Source organism: Thunnus albacares, chromosome 9, assembly GCF_914725855.1.
Source record: "Thunnus albacares chromosome 9, fThuAlb1.1, whole genome shotgun sequence".
NCBI classification, from domain to species: domain Eukaryota; kingdom Metazoa; phylum Chordata; class Actinopteri; order Scombriformes; family Scombridae; genus Thunnus; species Thunnus albacares.
In genome coordinates this window covers 3664355-3687058 of record NC_058114.1, presented here as the reverse complement: position 1 = coordinate 3687058, position 22704 = coordinate 3664355, and the positions used below count along the sequence as shown (strand labels likewise).

The following is a 22704-nucleotide window of genomic DNA, read 5'->3' as shown; positions in this document are numbered from 1 at the left end:
GTGAGGAGAACGTGGTATGACCCTTGCCACCTGACCTGGTTCCAGCGTTTTCTCCTGAATTCCTTTATCACCACCCAGTCTCCGGGCTCGAGGTTGTGGAGGTTGCCTGGCCTCTCCTGAAGAAGGGCTGCTTTCACCTGTGTGTGGATTGCACTAAAAACAGAGGACAGGTTTGCACATTCCTCTGTGCCAGGGAGCTGTCTTTTAGCTGGTCTAATACATATGTTCATTGGTCTGCTAAACAGGATTTCAAAAGGACTGAGATTAATTCTGGATCTGATGTGTGCTCTCATTTGTGTTAGCACCAGGGCGAGAGCCTTTGTCCAGCTTAGTCCTGTCTCAGCACAACATTCGGTCAGTTTGCTTTTGAGAGTGTCATTATCTCTCTCTACTGCCTCCCCACTCTGTAGGTGGTAGACACAGTGTTGTTTTTATTAAACAATAAATAGATATTATTAAAGATGACATTCTCTGCTGTTAACTGTGCTGCAGTCTACAGATTACAAATTCTACAAATGATTGCTATACAGCTACATACTAAATATATACATATACAGTACTGTGCAAAAGTGGATTTTGTCCCCATCACTTCCATTATGAAGGGATCTTCTAATGGTCAGTATGAACATTACATTACATATTACTTTAAGGATCAAATGATTATTTGTTCATATTCTGGCCTGTTAAAAACTAATTGCATGTACCTGTCATTATTGGAGAGCACTTTGTGAAACAGAAACAAAATTTTAGCACAATCAACCATTTCACTTTGGTATATTTTATCATTATTCTCCTACCCAAACACACCATATTTATTTTTTAAGGGTTTTTTTGTGATATTTCATATTGCACACAATGTGTACATGATTAGAATCATCATCTGCAGAGTTCGACAGGCAAATTTTTAAAAAAAAAGGGGCCATCATGGATTCAGTGTTAATGCTCAAGTTAAGACACAAGGGATGCCAGTTGTCATTTATTGACAGTTTATTTCATTTGTCACTGTTTTTTTTTAAATTTCCTTAATAAAGTTTTGTTTTAGATGTTGTAACTCCAATGTGGTGTTAACTTACTTATGGTGAGCTGTAAGATAATGATGTACAGTATAGTTTCAGCTCAAAAGAACAGACAATGAGAAGCTCCAACCTGAAATCCCAAACCTGCAGTCAAAAATGCTGCGTTCAAGAGCAGTCTGCAGTATTATGGAGCCACTATCTGTAATCAGCTGGCCAACTTTACATGCTTTCAAAGGTAAATTGAAGTCAGGACAGCAAAACACTTGATTGGCAGACTGTAACAAGTGTTTATGCATTCTAATTGTCTTGTTTTATTATTGGTTTGAATATATGAAAATTGAAGTACTGATACTGTTATTATCAGTACCAGTACTGGTACTGAGTGTCTTGGACAACTTCTTGGACTGCTTTTTGTTAGCTTGCCATCGTGTCTGACACAGTGGTGTCATATCCATCCCGGACTTTCTGTTGTGTTTGGACGGTGTGTTTTTGTTCTTTTGGGTTTTCTGTGTTACACTTATGTGCCCGATCATTTGGTTGAGCTCGTTTAGGTTATTTGACTTTGGGGGACTTTCTTGCATTTTTGGTTGGATTGTATTGAATGTTCTGAGATTTGGTTTTCTCTGTTTCCTTTGTGTGTTCTTTCACTCCCCCTGTGTTCATGTGCTCCTCCTCTCACCTGCCCTGCATTACCCTTGTTAGCCCTGCCCTGATCCTTGTGTCTTCCCCAGTCTATCAGCTCCCAGACTGCCCGTGTGTTGCTCTTGGGTCCACCTGCTCCACTCACTTTGTGACAAGTGGGTTGCATTTTATTTGTTGAAATCAGACTGCGGCTGGCGAATAAGGACATATGCACACCACATAAATGTGTAAATAAAAGCAAGTGCCACTTCTCCTCATGATCGCTGAGATCTTTTGTTCTTTGGTCTCTTCACCCTCTCCTCTCTACTAACCCGCTTGCATGTACACACACAAGTCTAGACTTTCACACATGCTACTCTGTAGTCAGAGAGAGGAATAGTTGCATGGAAATTCCAGGGTGGAACCTTTCTTTAAATCAGGTTATCAAGAACTTAACAAAAGCTGGATCAGGGTGGTTACAAAGTGCTGCTGCTAAAGGATGGAGGATGTTAATAGTTGACAGGTTCTTATCTAGTTTCTGTGAAGTGGGGTTGTGACCACGCCTGCCTTGCATGCCCACTGCCACAAAGGGAGCAGACATGGAGAAAGCGGCACTGAGACATGTTGCATCCAGCATCGTTGAAGTTATTGCATATGGTTTGACCTTCCTGGTGCATGATGTGCCAGCCTTTTTTATCTATACCATTGGTTATGGGGTAGATGACAGAAGGGGCTGGCTTTGGAGGTATGGGTGCTGGTGGGGCCGCTGATGCCAAGCAGGAGAAAGCTGAAGCTTCTGTACAGATTCTATCAGCAGAAGGTTGGTGAAGGGAAGGCATGCAACATCCATGTAATTGCCATCTATGATTTGTTTACATATATTGGCAGGAACTGGAGAAGGACGGGAGATGAAAGTCTTAGGATGGCACATAGGAGGATTGGCTATAGACGAGGTGAAGTTAGTGGTTGCGTGCTGGGCCAGAATGGGTTGCGAGGGAAGACCGGAGTTAAAAGCAGAAGGAACTTGCTGCTGCAAGGGCTGTAGAGGAAAGCTGGGTGCTGGTATCCCAGTGCCTGCTGACGTGAGCTGCAGGGAACGGATGGTGTGAGGAGCCCCAGCTAAAGCGAGCTGCTGCAGTTAGAGGAAGGAGGCAGCAGGGGGCACTGGCATCCTGTTGCGAGGTTCACATGCCAGTGTTGGCTGTTGTAAGTGCTGGAACTGAGTGACAGGGGCCACTCTGTCATTTGCCCTGGATGGTGTAGATTGCTGATGTTGGTGATGAAAATCCAGTTGGGAGGTGGATGGTCCTGCAATTCCAGTGCTGTGTGCTTCATCTGATGTAGGTGATTGTGTACAATATTGATTGGAGGTAGTTGTTGAAGCCCTGGTGTTATTTGGTCTGGCTGATGATCCATGTTTTTTCTTTTGTGGCTGCCCTTTCTGCTGTCTTTGAGACGGAGGTTGTACTATCTCTTTTAACAGAAGCTCTGACATCATGGCAGTGATGTCACCCAGAGCTGGTGTTGATGGAGCAGTGGTCACAGCAGGCTGACATGGGGTTGTTGAAAAGTTTTGCCTTGTTGTCCGTACGATGGAATTGAATTCCTTTTTTCTTTTAATGTTTTTGGAATAATGGCTACAGTCCAGTCTGAGATTTTTGAAGAGGGCTGACCGTCAGGGAACCTCACTGGAGTGTGATGATGAGTTATCCTTGAACGCGAAGGAGTTGAAGAAGTGCAGTGATGGACTGTTCTCAAATTGCCTCATCCGCTCTTTGCTGAGGGAGGGGGTGGACTGGGAGATGCAGAGGATTCATCAGATGAACTATGCTAGTGTTGAATGTTGAGGTGAGATGAACTGGGCAGGATATGAACCATGGAGAAGAATGAGCTTGCCAGAGTCGCCCACTTCCTTGACGGCTTTTGGACAACAGAAAGTAGGGTCTCAGTCATGGAGTTGGCGGGGAAGTTTTCGGCTGGATCTGTTGCCGTTGGATGGTTGAAACTTGGGATATGGTCATCCTGATTTTGTCCAAAAAGATAGTCTGATGGGGATAATGACACAAAAAAGAGATGAGGTGAGTAGAGGGCTGATGTAGCTCGTATGATAAGTAACTTAGCTCTGTTCTTGGAGTGTACTTGAGGTGATGTTGAGTGTTTTCGGTTCTGCTGCGGAATATAAGAATGAAAGATGAGGAGAGGGTTAGGTTGGTATTCATAGGAATGCCCGACGAGGTGCGGTTGAGGTGTGGTCCTGCTTCTGAAAAATCGCTAGATAAACTTCAATTAAACTGAAAAGGTTTGGGTAGCTTTGTTCTAAAATTTGCTATTGTAATGTTGGGGTAAAATTATGTGGAAGAATTGCTAGGTAATGTAACTAAAAAACCCCTCCCCATCCATGTCAGAATAACATCTCAGTACACTTTTTCTAAAATCCATGAGTTAATTTTATCTGGCCATCCTACCCATTTGACTAGCACCATATGGGGGGGGGGGGGGGGGGGGGGGAATATGTTTAATATGTTTGTCATATTCCATGCAAGGTCAATACAGGTCTAGGAAAAACAATAATTAAAAAATGAAAAAAAAATAAAAATAATGAAAAGACACAAAATTATAATAACTGTCTTGGACAGTCTACATCAAACAATCATGTTTCACTGCAGGAAAAAGGACTCTCTCTCTCATATATTCAAATAAGCTTTATTGCTTTTTATATAATTATACAATAATATGCAAATATAAACAATAATATTAAATACAGTATAATAAAAGGCATTTTTACAGATGTAATCACACAGAAACATTTACTACAAAGCTTGTTTCTCTCAGATTATCACAAGATTTAATATATTTTGAGGCTATTACTGCACATTGACTTTTCTCCCCACATAAATAGGACAGTTTCTGAAGATCAGGGAGGTGGATAGATTCAGGATATATATGATTTATTTTTTCAAAGAAAACCTCTCTCAAATTTTATATTTGTCACAGTATAATAGGAAGTGAGATTCTGTCTCAACTTCTCCTTTATGACGAAGTGAACACAGCCTGGCCTCCCTGGGGAGCCTGTTCTGCCTGTGACGGCCTGTTTCTATGGCCAGACTGTGTCCACTCAGTCTGTACATTGTCAGCGTTTTCCTAAGTTTTCTATCAGTCACGACGGTCAGGTACTCTGCCACCATGTACTCTCTGTTTAGGGTCAAATACAATTCTAATTTACATTGTGATTTTGTGATAATTTTCTTTTTGTTTTGAGATGATTTGGTTGGGTCTCATTGTTTTTGGTGTGTGTGGGCAGAGCTTCAGCAGCAGCTGGCAGAGGGGACTCTGATCTGTGTTCCTCTCTCTCTATTGCTAATCACAAAACTATATTAGCTGTGGGAAAAGGGGGGTGATAAATGACATTTTTCTCATTCCCCTGCTAGATAAAACAAACAAATTAAAAATGAAAATAAAAAATGAAAGAAATTTAAATAAATAAATTTTGTATTCATCAAAGGCCAAAGTGGCCTTGCCCTAAAAATGACTTAATTCCAGGCCTGTTACTCTGACAATGCATGAAGTGTGCATGCACATGAAGTGTGCAGGCATGTGACCCACTCAGCAAACATCCTATTTCCTGAGAATCTATGTAGCTGCGCCCTCATTAAGCAACAGCTCTAACTGATAAAGGTAAGAACAGTACATCACACAGCGACACCTAAAAAACTTTTCTCAACAACAATAACCACAATACATCACATGTGCTTACATCAAACTCTCAGGTCTCGAGTGATTTGGAGTCAGCATTTTTTCGGTTTTTCTCTCCCTTTCTCTCCTTACCTGGGCAGAATGAACTCTTGACATCTGCTCTCCCCCAACAACAGCCTTAGCCTTACTTTGAAAATTTGGAAACTGTGGAGGAGTTGAAGGACTGTATGTTTGGTAAGAAGGCAGGGTCACACCAGCTCAGTAAAAACACACAGAGCAGGATTCAGAGTTTTAACTTTAATCAAGAAAATTAGCTTTACATGGCCAGAGTCACAGCAGGCATTACAGACAATTCAATAGCTCCGCTCTTTTTAGTAAGTGCTTACTTCAGTTCATTATGTAGGTAGGTATGTGTTTATACGTGGCATTTGTTTTACTCTGTCAGAACTGCTTGTCAGACAGTTGAATACTGCTTATCATATGAGGTTGTGATATGTAGCACAACAAGCTAGTGAAGCTCTGTAAACAGAACCGTGTTGTCATGTCACCCAGTGCAGCGGTGTGGCTCACTGATGTGTTTTTAATAGTTTTTGGACAACGGAGGTCTACGGCACAGAAGATGTATCCGCTTTTGGATACACACACATTAAACTTGTAAGTAGGATGAATCTATTGTTGGTTTGAAACTGCTCATGAAATTTGTTGATGATAAGAGAAATATAGAACATTACCAGCCTTATCCTTTAAAACTGAAGTAAAGGTTTGATCTTTGTAATGTTCCTTTGTTGGAAAAAGCAGGACTGAGATTTAACATGGATATCACACTGGTTTTAAAATTCTGGGCAAACATGCCAAATAAATTTAAGTAATTTTGCATAACAGTATCTGGACCAAGAAAAATAATTTTGTTTATCATAGTTAAGTTGTAGAAATATTTGAGACATTGATTCTTTTATTGCACTAAGGCAGTTTTGGATTGTGTCTAACTTCATAGAGTTATTGTGATTAAAAGAGAGATGAAGCTGTCTCGTTAACATAACACTGATAAATGATATCAAAACAAGAAATGATGCAGCAGAGAACAGGATTGAACCAAGAACTGAACCAATATACTCATGAATTAGGAGTTTTCATGAAGTTACTCACTACTCAGGTAGTCTTCACTAATTACTCTTTTCCTCTGCACTGCAAGTACTTATTTTGATGGGTACTTATAAATGTGTATCTACTTGTTACTTACATATAAAGTAACACTACTGTTTTGGGTTATTTTAAATAACTCTTATCATTAGCTAGCTTTTTTTTTACTAGGATGCTGCGGTTATGGTTAAAGTAATTATTTATCAAGCTAAAACATTCAAAATGTAAAAGACATCTCACTGTGTAAATGAGTGAGATGATGACAGATGTATTTGGCTCACGACAAGAGTAATGAGTCCAAACAGCAAAGGGATCACATTCAGTTTGACAGATGAGGCTGAGTTACAGAAGCTTCTTCCACAACATTTTGGTTCACTAAGGAATTTAAAAGGCCAATCAGGTATGACCTTAAAGAGAGGAGCAACGTCACAGAGGTTTGCAGAGGCACATCCATAGGTATGCATTGTTTCACCCTTCTTATCTGCCACTGTGGATGACAAAATCATTGTTAGACCACAAGATTTTTTTTTTCAAATTCAAACAGCAGGGAATGGCCACTATAAAGACAGCAATGTGTTTTGAGGCACAAAATGTTCATGAGGGCTCACCAGTCCCATTAAAGCACCGGTCCTCTGTTCCCACACACTGTACTGTCTTGTCATATGTGGCAGAAAATGGATAATTAAAGGCAAAACACTGCAGGTTGTTTTTCTTCGGAACACCAGGGTCTGAAACAGAACAGGAGACATGGCAGAAACTATACAAGACACAAAGTGACTTATTGTTCTTCACTGTGACCAACATTAGACTGATACTACATGTGAATGTGATTTTGTGTCTTACAAAAGGGAAACTTTTCTCTTTACTTACAAGGAATGATTTCACTGTTACAGCGATCTGTGCTGCACACATGAACAGATGCAGACATGGTTGCAAAAGCAATATTAAAAGAAAATGTGTGCTGTCCTTCACAGACAAAGAAGGTTGACAAACACGACCTGGAGGTGTTCTGTGAGAATTTCCCAAGCATACTTCCTGTAAAGTGAAACACAGATCAAACTCTGTTTTTATTTTTATACTTTTTACAGATACTGTAGTATCAAATTGCTGCAGAAAAAGGTACCAGAGCAAAAAACTCTCTTTTGAAAATAAAAAGGGAGCCAGAGGTCCAAGCAGCAAAGGGATCACATTTGTCACTAATAGTAATGTTAATTGATTGAACAACAACATTGTTTGTCTCTAACTCTGAGAGTGGTTTGTTGTCATCAGTACCAAAGCCAATCTCTATGTCACAAATACCATTCATACTTGGGTTATGCATTCCTGCATTGTTGACTATGAATATGGCCCTTTGCCACAGCTGACGAGGAGTCCCCCCCCCACCCCCCCCACCCCTTGTGTTGAAAGACTATAGTTATTCCAGTGGTTCTGAAATTCAGTGGCCCTTTGAATTTGTGGCAAATATGTATAATGAAGACAAAATGGAGCTCATTAAGTAAATCTAATACACTATGCTCCTCCATAAAGTTGAAAAGATTAACAAAATGAAATACCACGACTCAATTTAGCTCTTCCCATAATTTCTCAATTCTTTGATTATGCACTAACAGGCCAGCAATAACACTATGTCTGTTTAATTCAGTGTTTTCCAGTCCATGATCACATCTCACCCTGGACAGTATTCCAGGGGCTTGACCAAGCGAGGTTGTTTTAGCTGCTGTGGTTGTGAATGGCAGGTGAGAAGTGAGGCCTCCATTGACCCTCGTTAGGTTTTCAAACCTCAGTGAGAGCCGCTCTAAGCTTCGATTACTTCTCTTCCTCATCTGTGAGTGGTGTGGGACTCTCTCCTTGGGCCTCCATCCTGAGTGGCAGCACCTTTACCCATTTGTAGTGGCTGGCGTGCACCCACGGAGCTCTCTCTGTGACCTTTACTGCTGAGGCGGTGGTGAGGAGAAAATGGTACGGCCCTTGCCACCTGACCTGGTTCTCCTGAAGTCCGTTATCACCACCCAGTCTCTGGGCTCGAGGTTGTGGAGGTTGCCTGGCCTCTCCTGAAGAAGGGCTGCTTTCACCTGTGTGTGGATTGCACTAAAAACAGAGGACAGGTTTGCACAACACCTCAGAATTTCATCAGTACATTCCTCTGTGCCAGTTGTGTGTGTCAACATAGAACGGAAAGAGATCATTTGGGACTATCAAATACCATCCTGGTTTTTGCTTCTGATGCACTGATGTTTTCATCTGATGTTATTCTGCTCTGTAAACCTTTGAAATCAGCTGTTGGTGTTCCAGGTGTAGTGGTGTTTGTGCTCAGCACCTGTAAAGAGAAAATAGTCAGGGAAGTTGCGCGCTTTGCCGCTGCATCTGCTCTTGCATTTCCTGTTGAGACAGAGTCTGTGTTATTTGTATAAGCCTTGCATTTGCATATTGCCAGCTGTTTGGGTAACAGTACAGCATCCAGCAAATCTGCTACCAGTTTTGGATGTATGACAGGTTTCCATGTGGCAGTCAGAAACGGTCTGTTTTCCACAATGTCCCAAAATCATGGACCACCCAAATGCATATCTACTATCTGTACAGATAGTAGGTATGCAACATCATATTTACTTTTAGCCCAGATGGTTGTAGGAATATCTGTCAGCTGTTAATTGAACAATGGTTGTTGTGTTTCTTTGCAGGCCCTTTGGTTGTTTGGTTGTTGATATCTTTCCAAACAACCACCTCGTACAGAATCTTTCACTTTCTGTATCTGTTTTAAGCCATCCCTGTTCATATATCACTTCCTGTTCATGTGACATATGTGTGGTACAGTGTAAATCCTCTTGCTTCATGTACTGCACCTTCTGTTTCTCCGTGTGTGAGAGTATGTCAACAACAAGGCAATTCAATGTGCTTTACATAGAGCATGAAAGATATCAAGACAATATAAAAGCAACACAAGGCAATGTAAAAAGACATCTAAATACAATTTGTGTTAAATTGGAAATAAAAAGAAGCTAAAATAGAATAAGACATAAAACAGGAGAATAAAAGTTACAGTGCAGTATAAGATATTAACCCTCAAATTTGGTTTAAAAAAAGACAGTGTAAAATAGAAAAGTCTTCAGCTGTCATTTAAAAGAACAGAGTTGCATCAGACCTGCAGTTTTCTGGGAGTTTGTTCCAGATATGTGGAATATAAAAACTGACCTTCTCCATGTTTAGTTTTGACTCTGGGAACAGAAGGCAGACCTGTCACAGAGGACCTGAGAGGTCTGGATGGACCATAACGTAGCAGCAGTTCAGAAATGTATTTTGGCACTAGACCATTCAGTGCTTTATAAACCAGCAGCAGTATTTTAAAATCAATTCTTTGACAGACAGGAAGCCAGTGTTAAGATTTGAGAACTGGAGTGATATGATCCGCTTTGTTTTTTTCTTTGTGAGGACTCAAGCAGCAGCGTTCTAAATCAGATGCAGCTGTCTGATTGATTTTTTTTTAGGGAGACCTGTGAAGACACCATTACAGTAGTTGAGTCTGCTGAAGATTCAATTTCAATTTCAATTCAGTTCAGTTCAATTTTATTTATAAAAAGAGCAAAGTAACAACAAAAGTCATCTCAGGGCACTTTTCACATAGAACAAGACCGTACTCTTTACAGAGACCTAACAATTCCCTCATGAGTAAGCACTTGGCGACAGCGACAAGGAAAAACTCCCCTTTAACAGGAAGAAACCTCAAGCAGAAACAGGCTCTAGGTGGGTGGCCATCTGCCTTGACCAGTTGAGTTAGAGAAAGAAGGAGGGTGGGGGAGAAGAGAGGGGGAGAGGAAAGAGATAGATGGAGAGAAGAACAATAACAACAATGATAACAATAACAACAGTAATAATAATAGAGATATGACTAGTAATAATAATAGCAATAACAGCTGGAGAAGGTGTCAAGCCAGGACACTCACAGAACCACACCACGATCCCCGCACCATCCCCACAGCCGTAGTCCACAGCTCGGATTATGGATTTTCCTGTAAGATGAGAAAGCACAAAAACTCCGGGGAAGAAGCCAAGTTAGTAAAATGCATTAATGATACATGAATGCATACAGATGGAGAGGAGGAGGAGAAGAGAGGAGCTCAGAGCATCGTGGGAAGTCTCCCAGCAGTCTATGCCTATAGCAGCATAACTAAGGGCTCGTCCAAGGCGAGCCTTACTGGCCTTAACTATAAGTTTCAAAAAGCAAAGTTTTAAGCAAAGATAAATGCATGGACAAATGCATAGATGCAAATGCATAGTTTTTCCAAATCCTACTGATACATAAGTCCTTCAATTCTTGATATATTCTTTAGGTGATAGTAGGCTGACTTTTTAATTGTCTTAATGTAGCTGTTGAAATTCAGGTCTTTGTTCATGACTGCACCAAGATTTCTGGCTTGGTTTGTGTTTTTAAACATCATTGATTGAAGCTGAGTGCTGACTTTTAATCGTTCTTCCTTGGCTCCAAAAACAAATACTTCAGTTTTATCTTTGTTTAATTGAAGAAAATTCTTGCACATCCAATGGTTGATTTGTTCAGTCCACTTACTCAGTGCTTGTATTGGACCATAGTCCCCTGGTGATACGGTTATGTAAATTTGTGTGTCGTCTGCATTACTGTGGTAACATATTTTATTGTTTTCCATAATCTGAACCAGCGGGAGCATGTAGATGTTGAACAGAAAAGGCCCCAGAATGGAGCCTTGGGGAACCCTGCATGTCATTTTTGTCGGTTCAGATGTGTAATTACCTATAGACACAGTATTCCCTGTCCTTCTAAGTAGGATTCAAACCAGTTTAGTACTGTGGCAGAAAGTCCTACCTAGTTTTCACGTCTGTCTAGTAATATGTTGTGGTCGACCGTGTCAAATGTAGCACTGAGATCCAGTAATACTAATACTGAAATTCTGCCACTGTTAATGTTTAAGTGTATGTCATTGAAGACCTTCACAAGAGCAGTCTCAGTGCTGTGGTGTGGTTGAAATCCTGACTGGAAGACATCACAACAGTTGTTTAGAGCCAAGCTGTTGAAAAACAGCATTTTCGATGATTTTACTTAAAAATGGGAGAATTTGATATGGGCCTATAGTTGCTCATTAGTGAAGTGTCTAGATTGTTCTTTTTTAAGAGTGGCTTGATGACAGCAGTTTTCAGGTCCTGTGGGAAGACACCTGAGAGAAGAGACGTGTTGAAAATTTGCAGAAGATTTGAGGCCGTGCAACTTGAAACATTTTTGAAAAGCCTGTAGGCAGAATATCAAGGCAGCAGGAGGAGGATTTCAAATGTTGTATTATATCCTCCAGGTTTTTATGGTTGATTGGATAAAATTTTGTCATGCTACTTCCCTCCTCACAGGGGCCGCAAAGTTTAGTTGAGAGAGAGAGAGAGAGAAAAATAAAACATTATTTTCTGTTGTTTCACGGTGGTTACAAATAAATATGCCAACCCGCACCTACATACAACCCTTTTACCCTAAGCTAAAAAGAAAATAGAGTTACCATTGTTTTTTTTCCCATAAGTTTTCATGTACTAAAAGACCCAAAATTAACACTGTAAGCAGACTATTGATAGTAAAAGCAAATTATTTAAACAGCATTTGTATAGGAATGATTCTGTCCCAAGCTTTTGAGCCATATAAGCGGTTGATCACTGTAACTGTGATCACTATAAGCGGTTTACAATGTATATGGTCTGGCTGATGATTCATGTTTTTTTATTTTGTGGCTGCCCTTTCTGCTGTCATTCAGCCAAAGGTTGTGGTTGTACTATTTCTTTTAACAGAAGCTCTGACTTCATGACGCATTTTTGGGGTTTGCATGGTAATGTCACCCAAAAGAGAGCTGGTGTTGACAGAGCAGTGATTACCGCAGGCTGACATGAGGTTGTTGAAAAGTTTTGCTTTATTGTCTGTACGATGGAATGGAATTCCTTTTTCCTTTGATGTTTTTTGAAGAATAGCTACAGTCCAGTCATCCTCGTAGGTGAAGGAGTTGGAGAACTGCAGCAATAGACTGTCCTCGAATTGCCTCATCCTCTCTTTGCTGATGAGGAAGGTCGACTGGGAGACTCAAAGGATTTGTCAGATGAATTATGCTAGTCTTGAATTTTGCGGAGAGATGAACCGGGCGGGATATGGACCATGGAGGAGAATGAGCTTGCTAGAGTAGCCCACTTCCTGGACTTGGACCATGGAAAATGGGGTCTCAGGCATGGAGGTGGCAGGGAAGTTTTCAGCTCGATCTGTTGGCGTGAGCTGGTGGAAACTTGACATGTTCGTCCTGATTTCCTCAAAAAAAAACATACTCAAGCTGAGGTGAGTAGATGGATGATGTAGTTCGTATGATAAGTAACTTAGTAGCTCCATTGTTGGAGTGTGCTCTCGAGACGATGAGTGTTCTCGGTTCTGGCACAGCATATGAGAGTGAAAGAGGAACAGAGAGGGTTAGGTTGGTATTTATAGGAAGGCCGGAAGAGGTGTGGTCCTGCCCCTGACGCTTCGCTAGATAGGCTTCAATTAAACTGAAAAAGTTTGGCTAGGTTTGTTCTAAAATTTGCTAATGTATCATTGGGGTAAAATGGTGGTGGAAGAATTGCTAGGTAATGTAACAAAAAACCCCTCCTAATCCATGTCAGACAAACATCTCAGTATGCAATACACTTGAAAAACCCTGAATGATCTGTTTTTCTAAAATCCATGAGTTAATTTTATCTGGCTGTCCTACCCATTTGGCTAGTACCATATTCTGACCCTGCCTTTTCCTTCTAGATAAGATCTTTTCTATTCTAAACGTTTTGTTTTTATCCAGAATAATTTTTTGCTGCTCTCGTTCATAAAAGGTCCCCTGTAATATCTCTCCATCATTAACTTTTAATCTATAAACTGGAGGTCTTCATGGCACACAATCCATTACAATAAATATTCATCAGTATAATTTTGCTCATAACTTTTTTTAAAAGAACCTCTTAATTCTCACCGTATCACCTTTCTTTTTTTATATAGGTTGTAAAAAACAATGTGGTCATTGTCTTTTGTTACCTCAGATGGTTTTATTTTAATGCTACTGTGTTAGCTGTGGTTGTAGGATCTGACTAAATCTTGCAAATTTCTACATAGTATTTAGAATTATTGGCTGATAGATAGCGCCACATTATAGATTTCAGAATCCTATTGAAACGTTCACTAACAAAGTCCTTAGTCTCGTCTGATGAGGTGAGTAATTCTATTACTTTTGATTAATGCATCAAACTCACTGTTTAAGAATTCCTTTCCTTTGTCTGTTTGTAATGTATGGGGTATCCCACCTTCCTCTAAAACATCTTTTAACACTGCTGTGACACATCCCCCACTTTTATTTTTCAAGCACCAAACCCATGCATATTTTGAAAACATGTCTATTCATGTTCATAAATAACGTACCCCATCATTTTCTGAAGAATCAACTGACATGTCCACTAGGTCTGCCTGAGTCTGAGTTTAGTAATTGTATGTCTATACATGTCATCTATATACTGAAGTGTCCATGTGGCTTTATATATGCAGGCCAAACGAAACGTAATCTGAAGTTGAGAACAGCTGAACATAAAGCAGCTATAAGAAATTGAAACATGGATTATGCTACTGCGAGGTATTAAAAGGGAAGAAAGCATGGCTCTGCCGCCTCTCTTAAATTCATAGGTATTCAGAAAGTCACTTCTAACCCAAGGGGTGGCGATATCATAAAGCTATTGAAAAGGGACGCATATTGGATATATACTCTGAACTCTTTGGAGCCACATGGGTTGAATGAGGCATTAGACTTGTGCTTGTATGTCTAACCTACATTGTTTTTCTGTGCCTACAGGTGACCTCATATGTAGGTAAAGTTGAGCCACTATAATCCCTCCTGGCACAATCCCTTCCCTCTCCTCCCCTATTAAGACAGGTATATCCAGTCTGTAATAGTATTCTCCCTATTTCTGAGATGTATTATGATGTAATGTTTATCATTAAATGTATTTTGTACAGTGTCTTTTTTCTCTAATATATTTTTTTTGTATTGTTCTCTATTTATCTTGATATGTATCTCATTGTGAGTAAATTCTTGTATTTTGTAGTATATGATATATTGTATTTTATGTAATGGTGTGCATGGATGTAATCATCCTCTGTAATATTAGAGATGGAATAGCCTTATTGTGGATTTTGTTCTATGACATTAATTGCATCTCATTATCTGTGGATATGAGTCTTATGGAAATGTATATTTTGTAAGGTGTAATCATGGCCTGTTGTTTACCTTTTTTGCATTTGTATTAGAAATTAGATGCTGTGTGTGAACCGGTTGGATCCTCTGTTGATCAGCACCTGGCTATTTAAAGCTACACCTGTAATCAAGCACAGAGTGAATCTGATGAAGCAACGTGTAAAACATGTAGTTTGCTCCTTTTTATTTTTTAATGTAATTCCTCAATAAATAGTGTCTATCCCAGTATCCTGGTGTGCGCTGGAATACTGTTTTGACTTTCTATGACTTGCCCTGCATCAGCCGGCACCCAGGAGAGAGGCACTGCTGTGCACGGGGCACGTTCATCTTTTTGAGTATAAACATCTTGTTTTAAGAGTCAGTTTTCTAAATCAGAGTCTGCACAGCTAATACCTTTACTGTTACAGCGTTTTTTAGCCCCCATACCCCCATACCCCCCTGTATTTTCTGACACATTGTATATTTTTTTCATAACCTCCTCCATGGTTGTCATAAAAACGAACACTCATTGTCTGTATTTAGGGATTTTATTTCCGATACACTTAATTTTGCCTGGAAAACAGACAAGCGTGTTTTACAGGGATACACATTTTAAAATATCAATACAGGCATTTGGATTTTTACTGAGCAAAGATTCTACTAAACAATGCATCACATTATCAACATCCACGTGTTGTTTTCTGTTTAACCTCAAAATACACAGATCAATACTAAAACCACAAAAACAAACCACATGACCCTTGTGGAATTCATTATCGTTCAAAGGAAAACAATTTACAACATCAACAAGAGTAGATTTTACATCTGCATATTTATCAGCAACCATTGGTACCATAGCATGCCAATCGTCTGCCACTTGCCTAACACATTCTGTCAGATTTTTAAATCTTGAAGAAAATTGTGATCTATTGGTGTCATGTATTGCATTATCAATAGCGCCACACAGCAAAGTTTTCATCTTATACATGACATATTGATTATTGACATAATTTAGCAGACTAGATACGTTTCCCATTATTTTTCTGATGTGTTTTGTTCTCACCAAATTTTCAGAGATTCCTGAACTACAGTATTCAGTTTATAACCCCCGCTAGTTCACTGTTTTAGTTTCGTAATGAACAATGGTATCATCAGCCACTTCTGCAAAATATCTGCTGCAACGTCTTATATGTTGTGTGGAGATGATGATATGATCCCATGACAAAACAGCACATATTTTTGTGCTTTTGTATAATTTTCATTTTAAACCTCTTGCTTAATTTCTTCCAGATGTCCTTTAAGACAATGTAAGGGACATGTGTCATTGCATAAGTAAGTATGTTTTCTGTACATTTCATCCATGTAAATACAATATACACAGGTGTTTTTTTGCTCCTTTCTGTAAAATTTTGTGTAGATAATAGCCCATTGTTACCTCTATAATGTCATGAACAGTGGGATCAGGTGGGGCATCACATTCAAAGTAGTCGCTTTCCATCTTATCATCCAGAATGTCCAAACAATCATCAGTCTTCATAGGTATTGTCTACTGGTTTCACTTCAGAAGAAAGAAATGTCAAATTTTCCTTCCCCAAACTCCTCACCAAGGTTATCCACCCAGATGTCATTAATGTCATTAAAACAAGTAGGAATGTCCATATTCCGCAACACGTCACACCATGCATAAGGCTGCACATTTGTATAAACACATGCTAAAATTTAGAACAGTCAATATATACAACATTTGCATTTCTTTTGTTGTGTGGCCTGTGAACAGAGTCTACCATATGAGGATGTTTCTCCTTATCATCCTCTGGATTTACATGTCTTTTGGTGTGCATCCCTCTAAACAGATTCTATGTTGTGCAGCCTGTAAACAGATTCTCCAGGAAACTGTTTCTCCTCATCATCATCTGGATTCCAATCATTTGCTGAAGTGTCAAAAAGGCTTATTTTGAGATCTTCATAATATTTGTATCTGAAGATGGTTTCAATATATGAGAAGGCATCTAGCATTCTCTCCCAATCCCTCCACTGGACTAAAAAACAGTGGTAAACCATGTTTCTCATTCTTTAGATGTGACGGGGTAGAGTTTATCCTTGTCAGAGGTGCCCTTCCGTGCCTTTTGAATAACAGTGTTGTCAATGCACTGTTTGAAAAAGATGTAGGATTCAGGGTTGTACACATCTCTCCATGTCTCTCCAGACATCAACCCATTCCATTTTGCTGTGTACAGATCTAATGAATTGTGTTCAGCTCTTTACAAATTTTGTTTCTGAAATGATGCCATTCTTGTCTCTACTGTGGGGAAATACAGATGAATCTGCAGAATGAGGAAATGGGGAGATTTGATTTCCCTCTGACAATTCCTTTCAGAGAGAATAAATAACACCTCTCTATTCACAACCCTAGATTAGCTGTAGAAAATATGGGGATGAAAAAACATGATAATTTATGACACTTCCATGCTAGAAGAACACGACTGACACCTTTATTAATTTGATTCTCACTCCTCTTATTTAACCAACTGTCATATTCCATGTATGGTCAACACAGGTCTAGAAAAACAAAAATTAAAAATGAAATAAAAATAAAAACTAATGAAAAAACACAAAACTATAATAACTCTGTAAGGGACACTACATGAAACAAAATCATGTTTAATGCTGAGGGAAAAGGAGTGCCACCTCTCTCTCTATTCAGCCATTGCTGATCAAAAAACTAAATTAGCTGCAGAAAATAAAGGGGATGATAAACCGATGACATTTTCCTCATTTCTCTGCTCGAAAAAACAAAAACAAAAAACAAAATAAAAATAAAAACACAAAACTATAATAACTTGCGGAAATTAAAGTCAAATGGTGTTTTATTACTAAACCCATGACATTTCCCTACTAGAAAAATACGATTGACACCTTTCTATTCATTTCATCCGATACACACACTACAACAAACAAAATCACTCCTATAATTTAACAAACTTCCATACACACACACGCACGTGTGGGTGAATAAAAGTGTCTCTTATATACTACTAACACGCAAACTACAGGAAGAAAGGAGAAAAGACTACAATTTAAGGTAAAAATCTGCTCAAAAACTCAGAACCAGAAAATTTAAAAAAACTCACAAAACCCCCCAAAAACCTGGACTTTCCTCAATTACATCTCCTTTAATACAGCTGCAGCTGAGGGAGGTCCTAATAATTTTTGTCTCATCAGAAATCTACACGATATACATTTTAAATTCAAAGCATTTCATTGGTTATATGTAAGCAGATAATACCAAAAAGGGTATTACAACAAAATATATGAATAACAACAAGGGATAGTACCAAGTAAGGCTATTCTAACAATGCATGAAGCATGCATGCACAAAGTATGTGACCTACTTAGCAAAGATCCTGTTTTATGAGAATCTATGCAGGTGCAGCTCTAAATGACAAAGTTAAGAATAGTACATCACACAGCTGCACCTAAGCAACTGTTCTCAACAACATCACATGTGCTTATATTAAACTCTCAGATCTCAAGTGGTTTTTCAGTCTGTGAAGTGGAGCCAGCATCTTCTCAGCTCTTCTCTCTCTTTCTCTTCTTAGCTGGGCAGAATGAACTCTTGACTGTTGCTCTCTCCCAACAACAGCCTTAGCCTGACTTTTATATATATTAATATTTGGAAACTGAGGAGAGTTGAATGACTGTATGTTTGGTAGGAAGGCAGGGTCACACTGGTTAGTCAGTAAAGATGCATGAAGCAGGGTTTAGAGTTTTAACTTTGATCAAGAAAATCAGATTTACATGGCCAGGGTCAAAACAGGCGTTACAGGAAATTCAATAGCTCCACTATTTTCAGTTAATGTTTACGTCAGTTCATTATTTAGGTAGATATGTATTTATACTTGGCATTTGATTTACTTTCCAACATCAGAATTAGGGGAACTTTGTCTGACAATTTCTTCGACTTTCTGAAATCGACAAACCAACATTTGTGCGACATTGTAAATTTCTCAACAAACTTTATCACAAATTCAAGAGTTTGTGATATATAGCATAACAAACTAGCGAAGCTCAGTAAACAGAACCTTCCCACATGTGCAGTGGCGTCTGCCGGACAAGGAACTCTCCTGAGTCTGAAACTGTGATCTGTTATTAGACTTTGGAGCAGTTTCCAAACAAACTATTTTGACCATTGTCTTCGGGGCAAAGAAACATTTCATCCAGTGCAGCAGTGTGGCTCACTGACGTGTTTTTAATAGTTTTTGAACAATAACGGGGATGTAGGTCTACGGCACCGAGGAATAAGATATATCCGGATTTGGATACACAGACAGTACTTGTAAGTAGATCAGTTTGTTGTTGGTTTGGTTCTGCTCATGAGATTTGTTGACCATAAGAAAAAAATAGACAAATTAAAGCTGCAAGCAGCGTTGGTTGGGACCTTGCACTCTGGCCCGTCGGGATCAGATCATTTTGCTTTTTAAGAATGAGGGATATTTGTGTGGTGTGCTTTTATTTTGAAAGATTGATTGACAGGATGAGGATTTTCTTAAGGGTGAGACATGTCTGTCTTGCTCACACCTGTGTCATCAAAATCATGCAAGTTTTGGGCCCATTCACTTGAATTTCAATTAGTAAATTGAAAACTCTTGATGTGTTTGTGTGTAAAACAAATATTTTTCTATTTTTCATCAAGTCTATTTTTAGAAAAGGAAAGACTTTTAACCCACATGACCTGATCAAAGTTTGATGTTAATGGAGAGTGTGAGTGAACCCACACCTTTTTGAATATTTACTGCTTCCACATGATTTTAGATACAAACTTCATTTGAACTTTAAATGAGTCACCAGACTTTGACCTACAAATCTTGACACTACAACTTTCAGGGCTTATAAAATCCAAACCGTTCGAGTTATTACAAAATTTTTAACAACTTTTTTTCAGCACAGATAATATAAGTCATGTATCAAAGTTTGAAGCAGATAGCATCAACGCCCTTGGAGGAGATAGCGTTTGTTCGGGGTCCAAAATTGCGGCAAAGTCTTATTTTGAAAGGCTGATTGCGGACTTCCTGTTGGATTTAGGTCAGGGTTATCAGTGTATGATTTGTAGGTCTTGATGAGACAAATAATTGAGTTTTGGTTTGATCTCTCTACGACATTCCTACGGGCCGTGGTAGCCATTTTAGTTGTGCTCTCTAGTGGCGCTAGAGAGCACATTTTGACACTTTAGGGATTAATTTTTACATTTTATCAAATTTTTCACCAAACCTGATGTGCGTGCCAAATTTGGTGAGTTTTTGAGCATGTTTAGGGGGTCAAATTTAGGGTTTAAGTCCCATAATAATAAAGAAAGAAAGAAAGAAACAAACAAACAAACAAACAAACAAACACACGAAAAACAATAGGGTCCTCGCCCTAGGGCGACCCTATTGTTTTACAGTGGTCCTCTGCCTTTTGGGCTCGGTCCCTAAAAACAGTTTTGTCCTCTAAAGCTGAAGTAAGGATTTGATCTTTGTAATGTTCCTTTGTTGGAAAAAGCAGGACTGAGATTTAACATGGATATCACACTGGATTAAAAATTCTGGGCAAGCAGGCCAACTAAATTTAAATAATTTTGCATAACAGTATCTGGACCAAGATCACTAGAGATTTATGGATAGGGGGGCTAAGCCTTTATCAGGAGGGTCTGTGGGGAGGAATTCTTTTTAAATGGCCCCAAAATGTCTGTTTTGTCATGAATTTTTAGAGTAGCAATGGGTGTAAAATCAACACAATCTGTCTCTTCATAGTTTGATTAGGCATGGATCTAATATGATTTAAATGCTTTCCATCCACTTACAACAGGCACAGATCAAGCAAAGGTAGTGAAGTCAAGGAATGCTATCTCCTCTCTCTTAGATAAGTTGCAGGTCCTAAGTATGTTATTCATACATGGACTGACGTTTGATGTGTGAACCTCTAAAACTAAAAATGTCATAAAATCATTTAGCCTAGTTTATGCCTAGTATGAGTAATAGGACAATGTCATAAAATTCAATATTAATTTTGACTGAAAGCTTAATCAACTCTCACTTTCTTCTTGATCACTAACCTCCATCAGACCTGCTCCTTCAGCCTCGTCAGTCTCCTCCATCTTCCTCCTCTCCCTCTCCTCGCCTGTTTTCAGTGACACATTATTTTATTAGGGACCAAGCCCAAAAGGCAAAGGACTACTGTAAAACAGACCCTATTGTTTTTCGTGCGTTTGCTTCTTTCTTTCTTTCTTTGACCCAATTTTGGACCCTGAACAAACGCTATCTCCTCCGCGGGCGTTAATGGTATCGGCTTCAAACTTTAATTCATGACTTGTGACACTGTGCTGAAAAAAAGTTGTTAAAAACTTTGTAATAACTTGAACGATTTGGATTTTATAAACCCTGAAAGTTGTAGTGCCACCCTTACGATGTAAACCAATGGGGAGGCAATCTATGGGCATGAACTTTGTGTCAAACAGATGCTTCTGACATCTAAACTATAAGTCTGACCACTTTCAAACCTGTATCAATGAATTTGTCACGAAATTTAAAGTAAGCTTTGGCCAAAGTCATGGGATTTATGAGGAGATTTCACAAGAAGCGTACTCTAAAATCCTGCTCTCCAACTGCTCCTGGTGATGTCACTCCCTCAGTGCTGTGAAACATTCCGCAATACACACTCATTATAAAATCACAGGAGGAACAAGAAAAGACTTTAAAACTCACACTCTAATATCTCAAAAACAATAAAAGATAGAAAAAACATGTAAATTCAAGATTTGTAGGTCAAAGTCTTGTGACTCATTTAAAGTTCAAATGAGGTTTGTATCTAAAACTATGTGGAAGCAGTAAATGTTCAAAAAGGTGTGGGTTTGCTCACACTCTCCATTCAAATATATTAGTGTTTTTCTGTGTCTAGCTGCACTTATTGTCTCTACACACCTGACAGTACACATGTCAATCAAACTTTAAAAAATAAAAGCACACCACACTTGTAAGAAATATCCCTCACTTTTAAAAAGCAAAATGATCTGACCTGACGGGCTAGAGTGTGATGTCCCGACCAACACTGCTTGTAGCTTTAATTAAACTCAGATTTACAAGAACTCAGGGCTTAATGAGTTATCAACCAGTTTAAATTTGTATTTGTCTGAACTGGCAAAATATTCTCACCTGACTGGCCTTCAGCGGAGCTGCCGCCTGTTTTGAAGAAATTTCATATATCCATCTACATGTTGAGGGATTGAGGGATATAAAATTGCGTTATGATCAACACAATATGACCTTTTTACTGACATTAACTGATTATAAACAATAATCTATGCCTACTGATATGATTGTTTTGAAATACTTAAGAGGCATATAAAAGCAAAGTATGTAAAGAACTGTCAGTGGCTGGCGGGCTCATCAGCCAGCTAGTACAGTGGAAACCACTTATAGTGATCACGTCTGTCTGGGTCAAATTAATCACTATAAGCGGATAATTATTATAATTATAATTATATTATATTTTTTCTTTTTCTTTAATTCTCATGCAGATTACCATCTAACTGACATTTGTATTTTTATTACATGAATAAAAAAGTAATGAAATAGCCAGCTTTGCTATTTACTGTAGCTATTTCAAAATACAGCACAGCTGTTTCAAATTTGTTTCGCTGCTGAGGCCTTCCTGATTCATTTCAAGATAAGAGAGAGAGAGAGCGTCAGTTGAATAGGCGAGCCGTCAATGTGGTCCAGGAGGCATTACTATAAGCAAATTATTAAAACAGCATTTGTATAGGACTGATTCTGTCCTGAGCTTTTTGATCCATATAAGCAGTTGATCACTGTAACTGTGATTATATAAGCGGTTTCCACTGTATAACGTTAGTGTTATATAGCCTGTCCTATTGTCTTTTCCTCACTTAAACCTAAAGTTAAGGTTAAGCAAGTAACAAACGGGTAACAACTTGATATCTCGCTACAATGACCATCATTTGCCAC

At 38.9% G+C, this 22704-nt stretch overlaps 1 protein-coding gene and 1 long non-coding RNA gene across 7 annotated transcripts in view; one reads left to right on the top strand and one right to left on the bottom strand.

Annotated features, from left to right (window-relative positions):
* Window positions 1-5448: 5448 nt before the first annotated feature.
* LOC122988678 overlaps window positions 5449-22704 on the bottom strand; it is a 177704-nt gene continuing 160448 nt past the window's right edge. For 3 of the 6 annotated variants that reach the window (XR_006404854.1, XR_006404853.1, XM_044361179.1), the window contains 3 exons: window positions 7341-7505; window positions 7079-7198; window positions 5449-6957 (listed from right to left, as the gene is read on the bottom strand). Coding sequence is in view for 4 of the 6 variants with exons in the window: in XM_044361179.1 (XP_044217114.1) it covers window positions 6707-6957; window positions 7079-7198; window positions 7341-7505 (536 nt within the window). In the remaining 2 variants the exon portion in view is untranslated. The remainder of the gene's footprint in view (window positions 6958-7078; window positions 7199-7340; window positions 7506-22704) is intronic. The other 3 variants (XM_044361181.1, XM_044361178.1, XM_044361180.1) reach the window with 1 other exon arrangement.
* LOC122988685 overlaps window positions 7446-22704 on the top strand; it is a 142705-nt gene continuing 127446 nt past the window's right edge. Inside the window, exons 1-2 of the long non-coding RNA XR_006404856.1 lie at window positions 7446-7507; window positions 11583-11588. This is a non-coding gene — a long non-coding RNA (uncharacterized LOC122988685). The remainder of the gene's footprint in view (window positions 7508-11582; window positions 11589-22704) is intronic.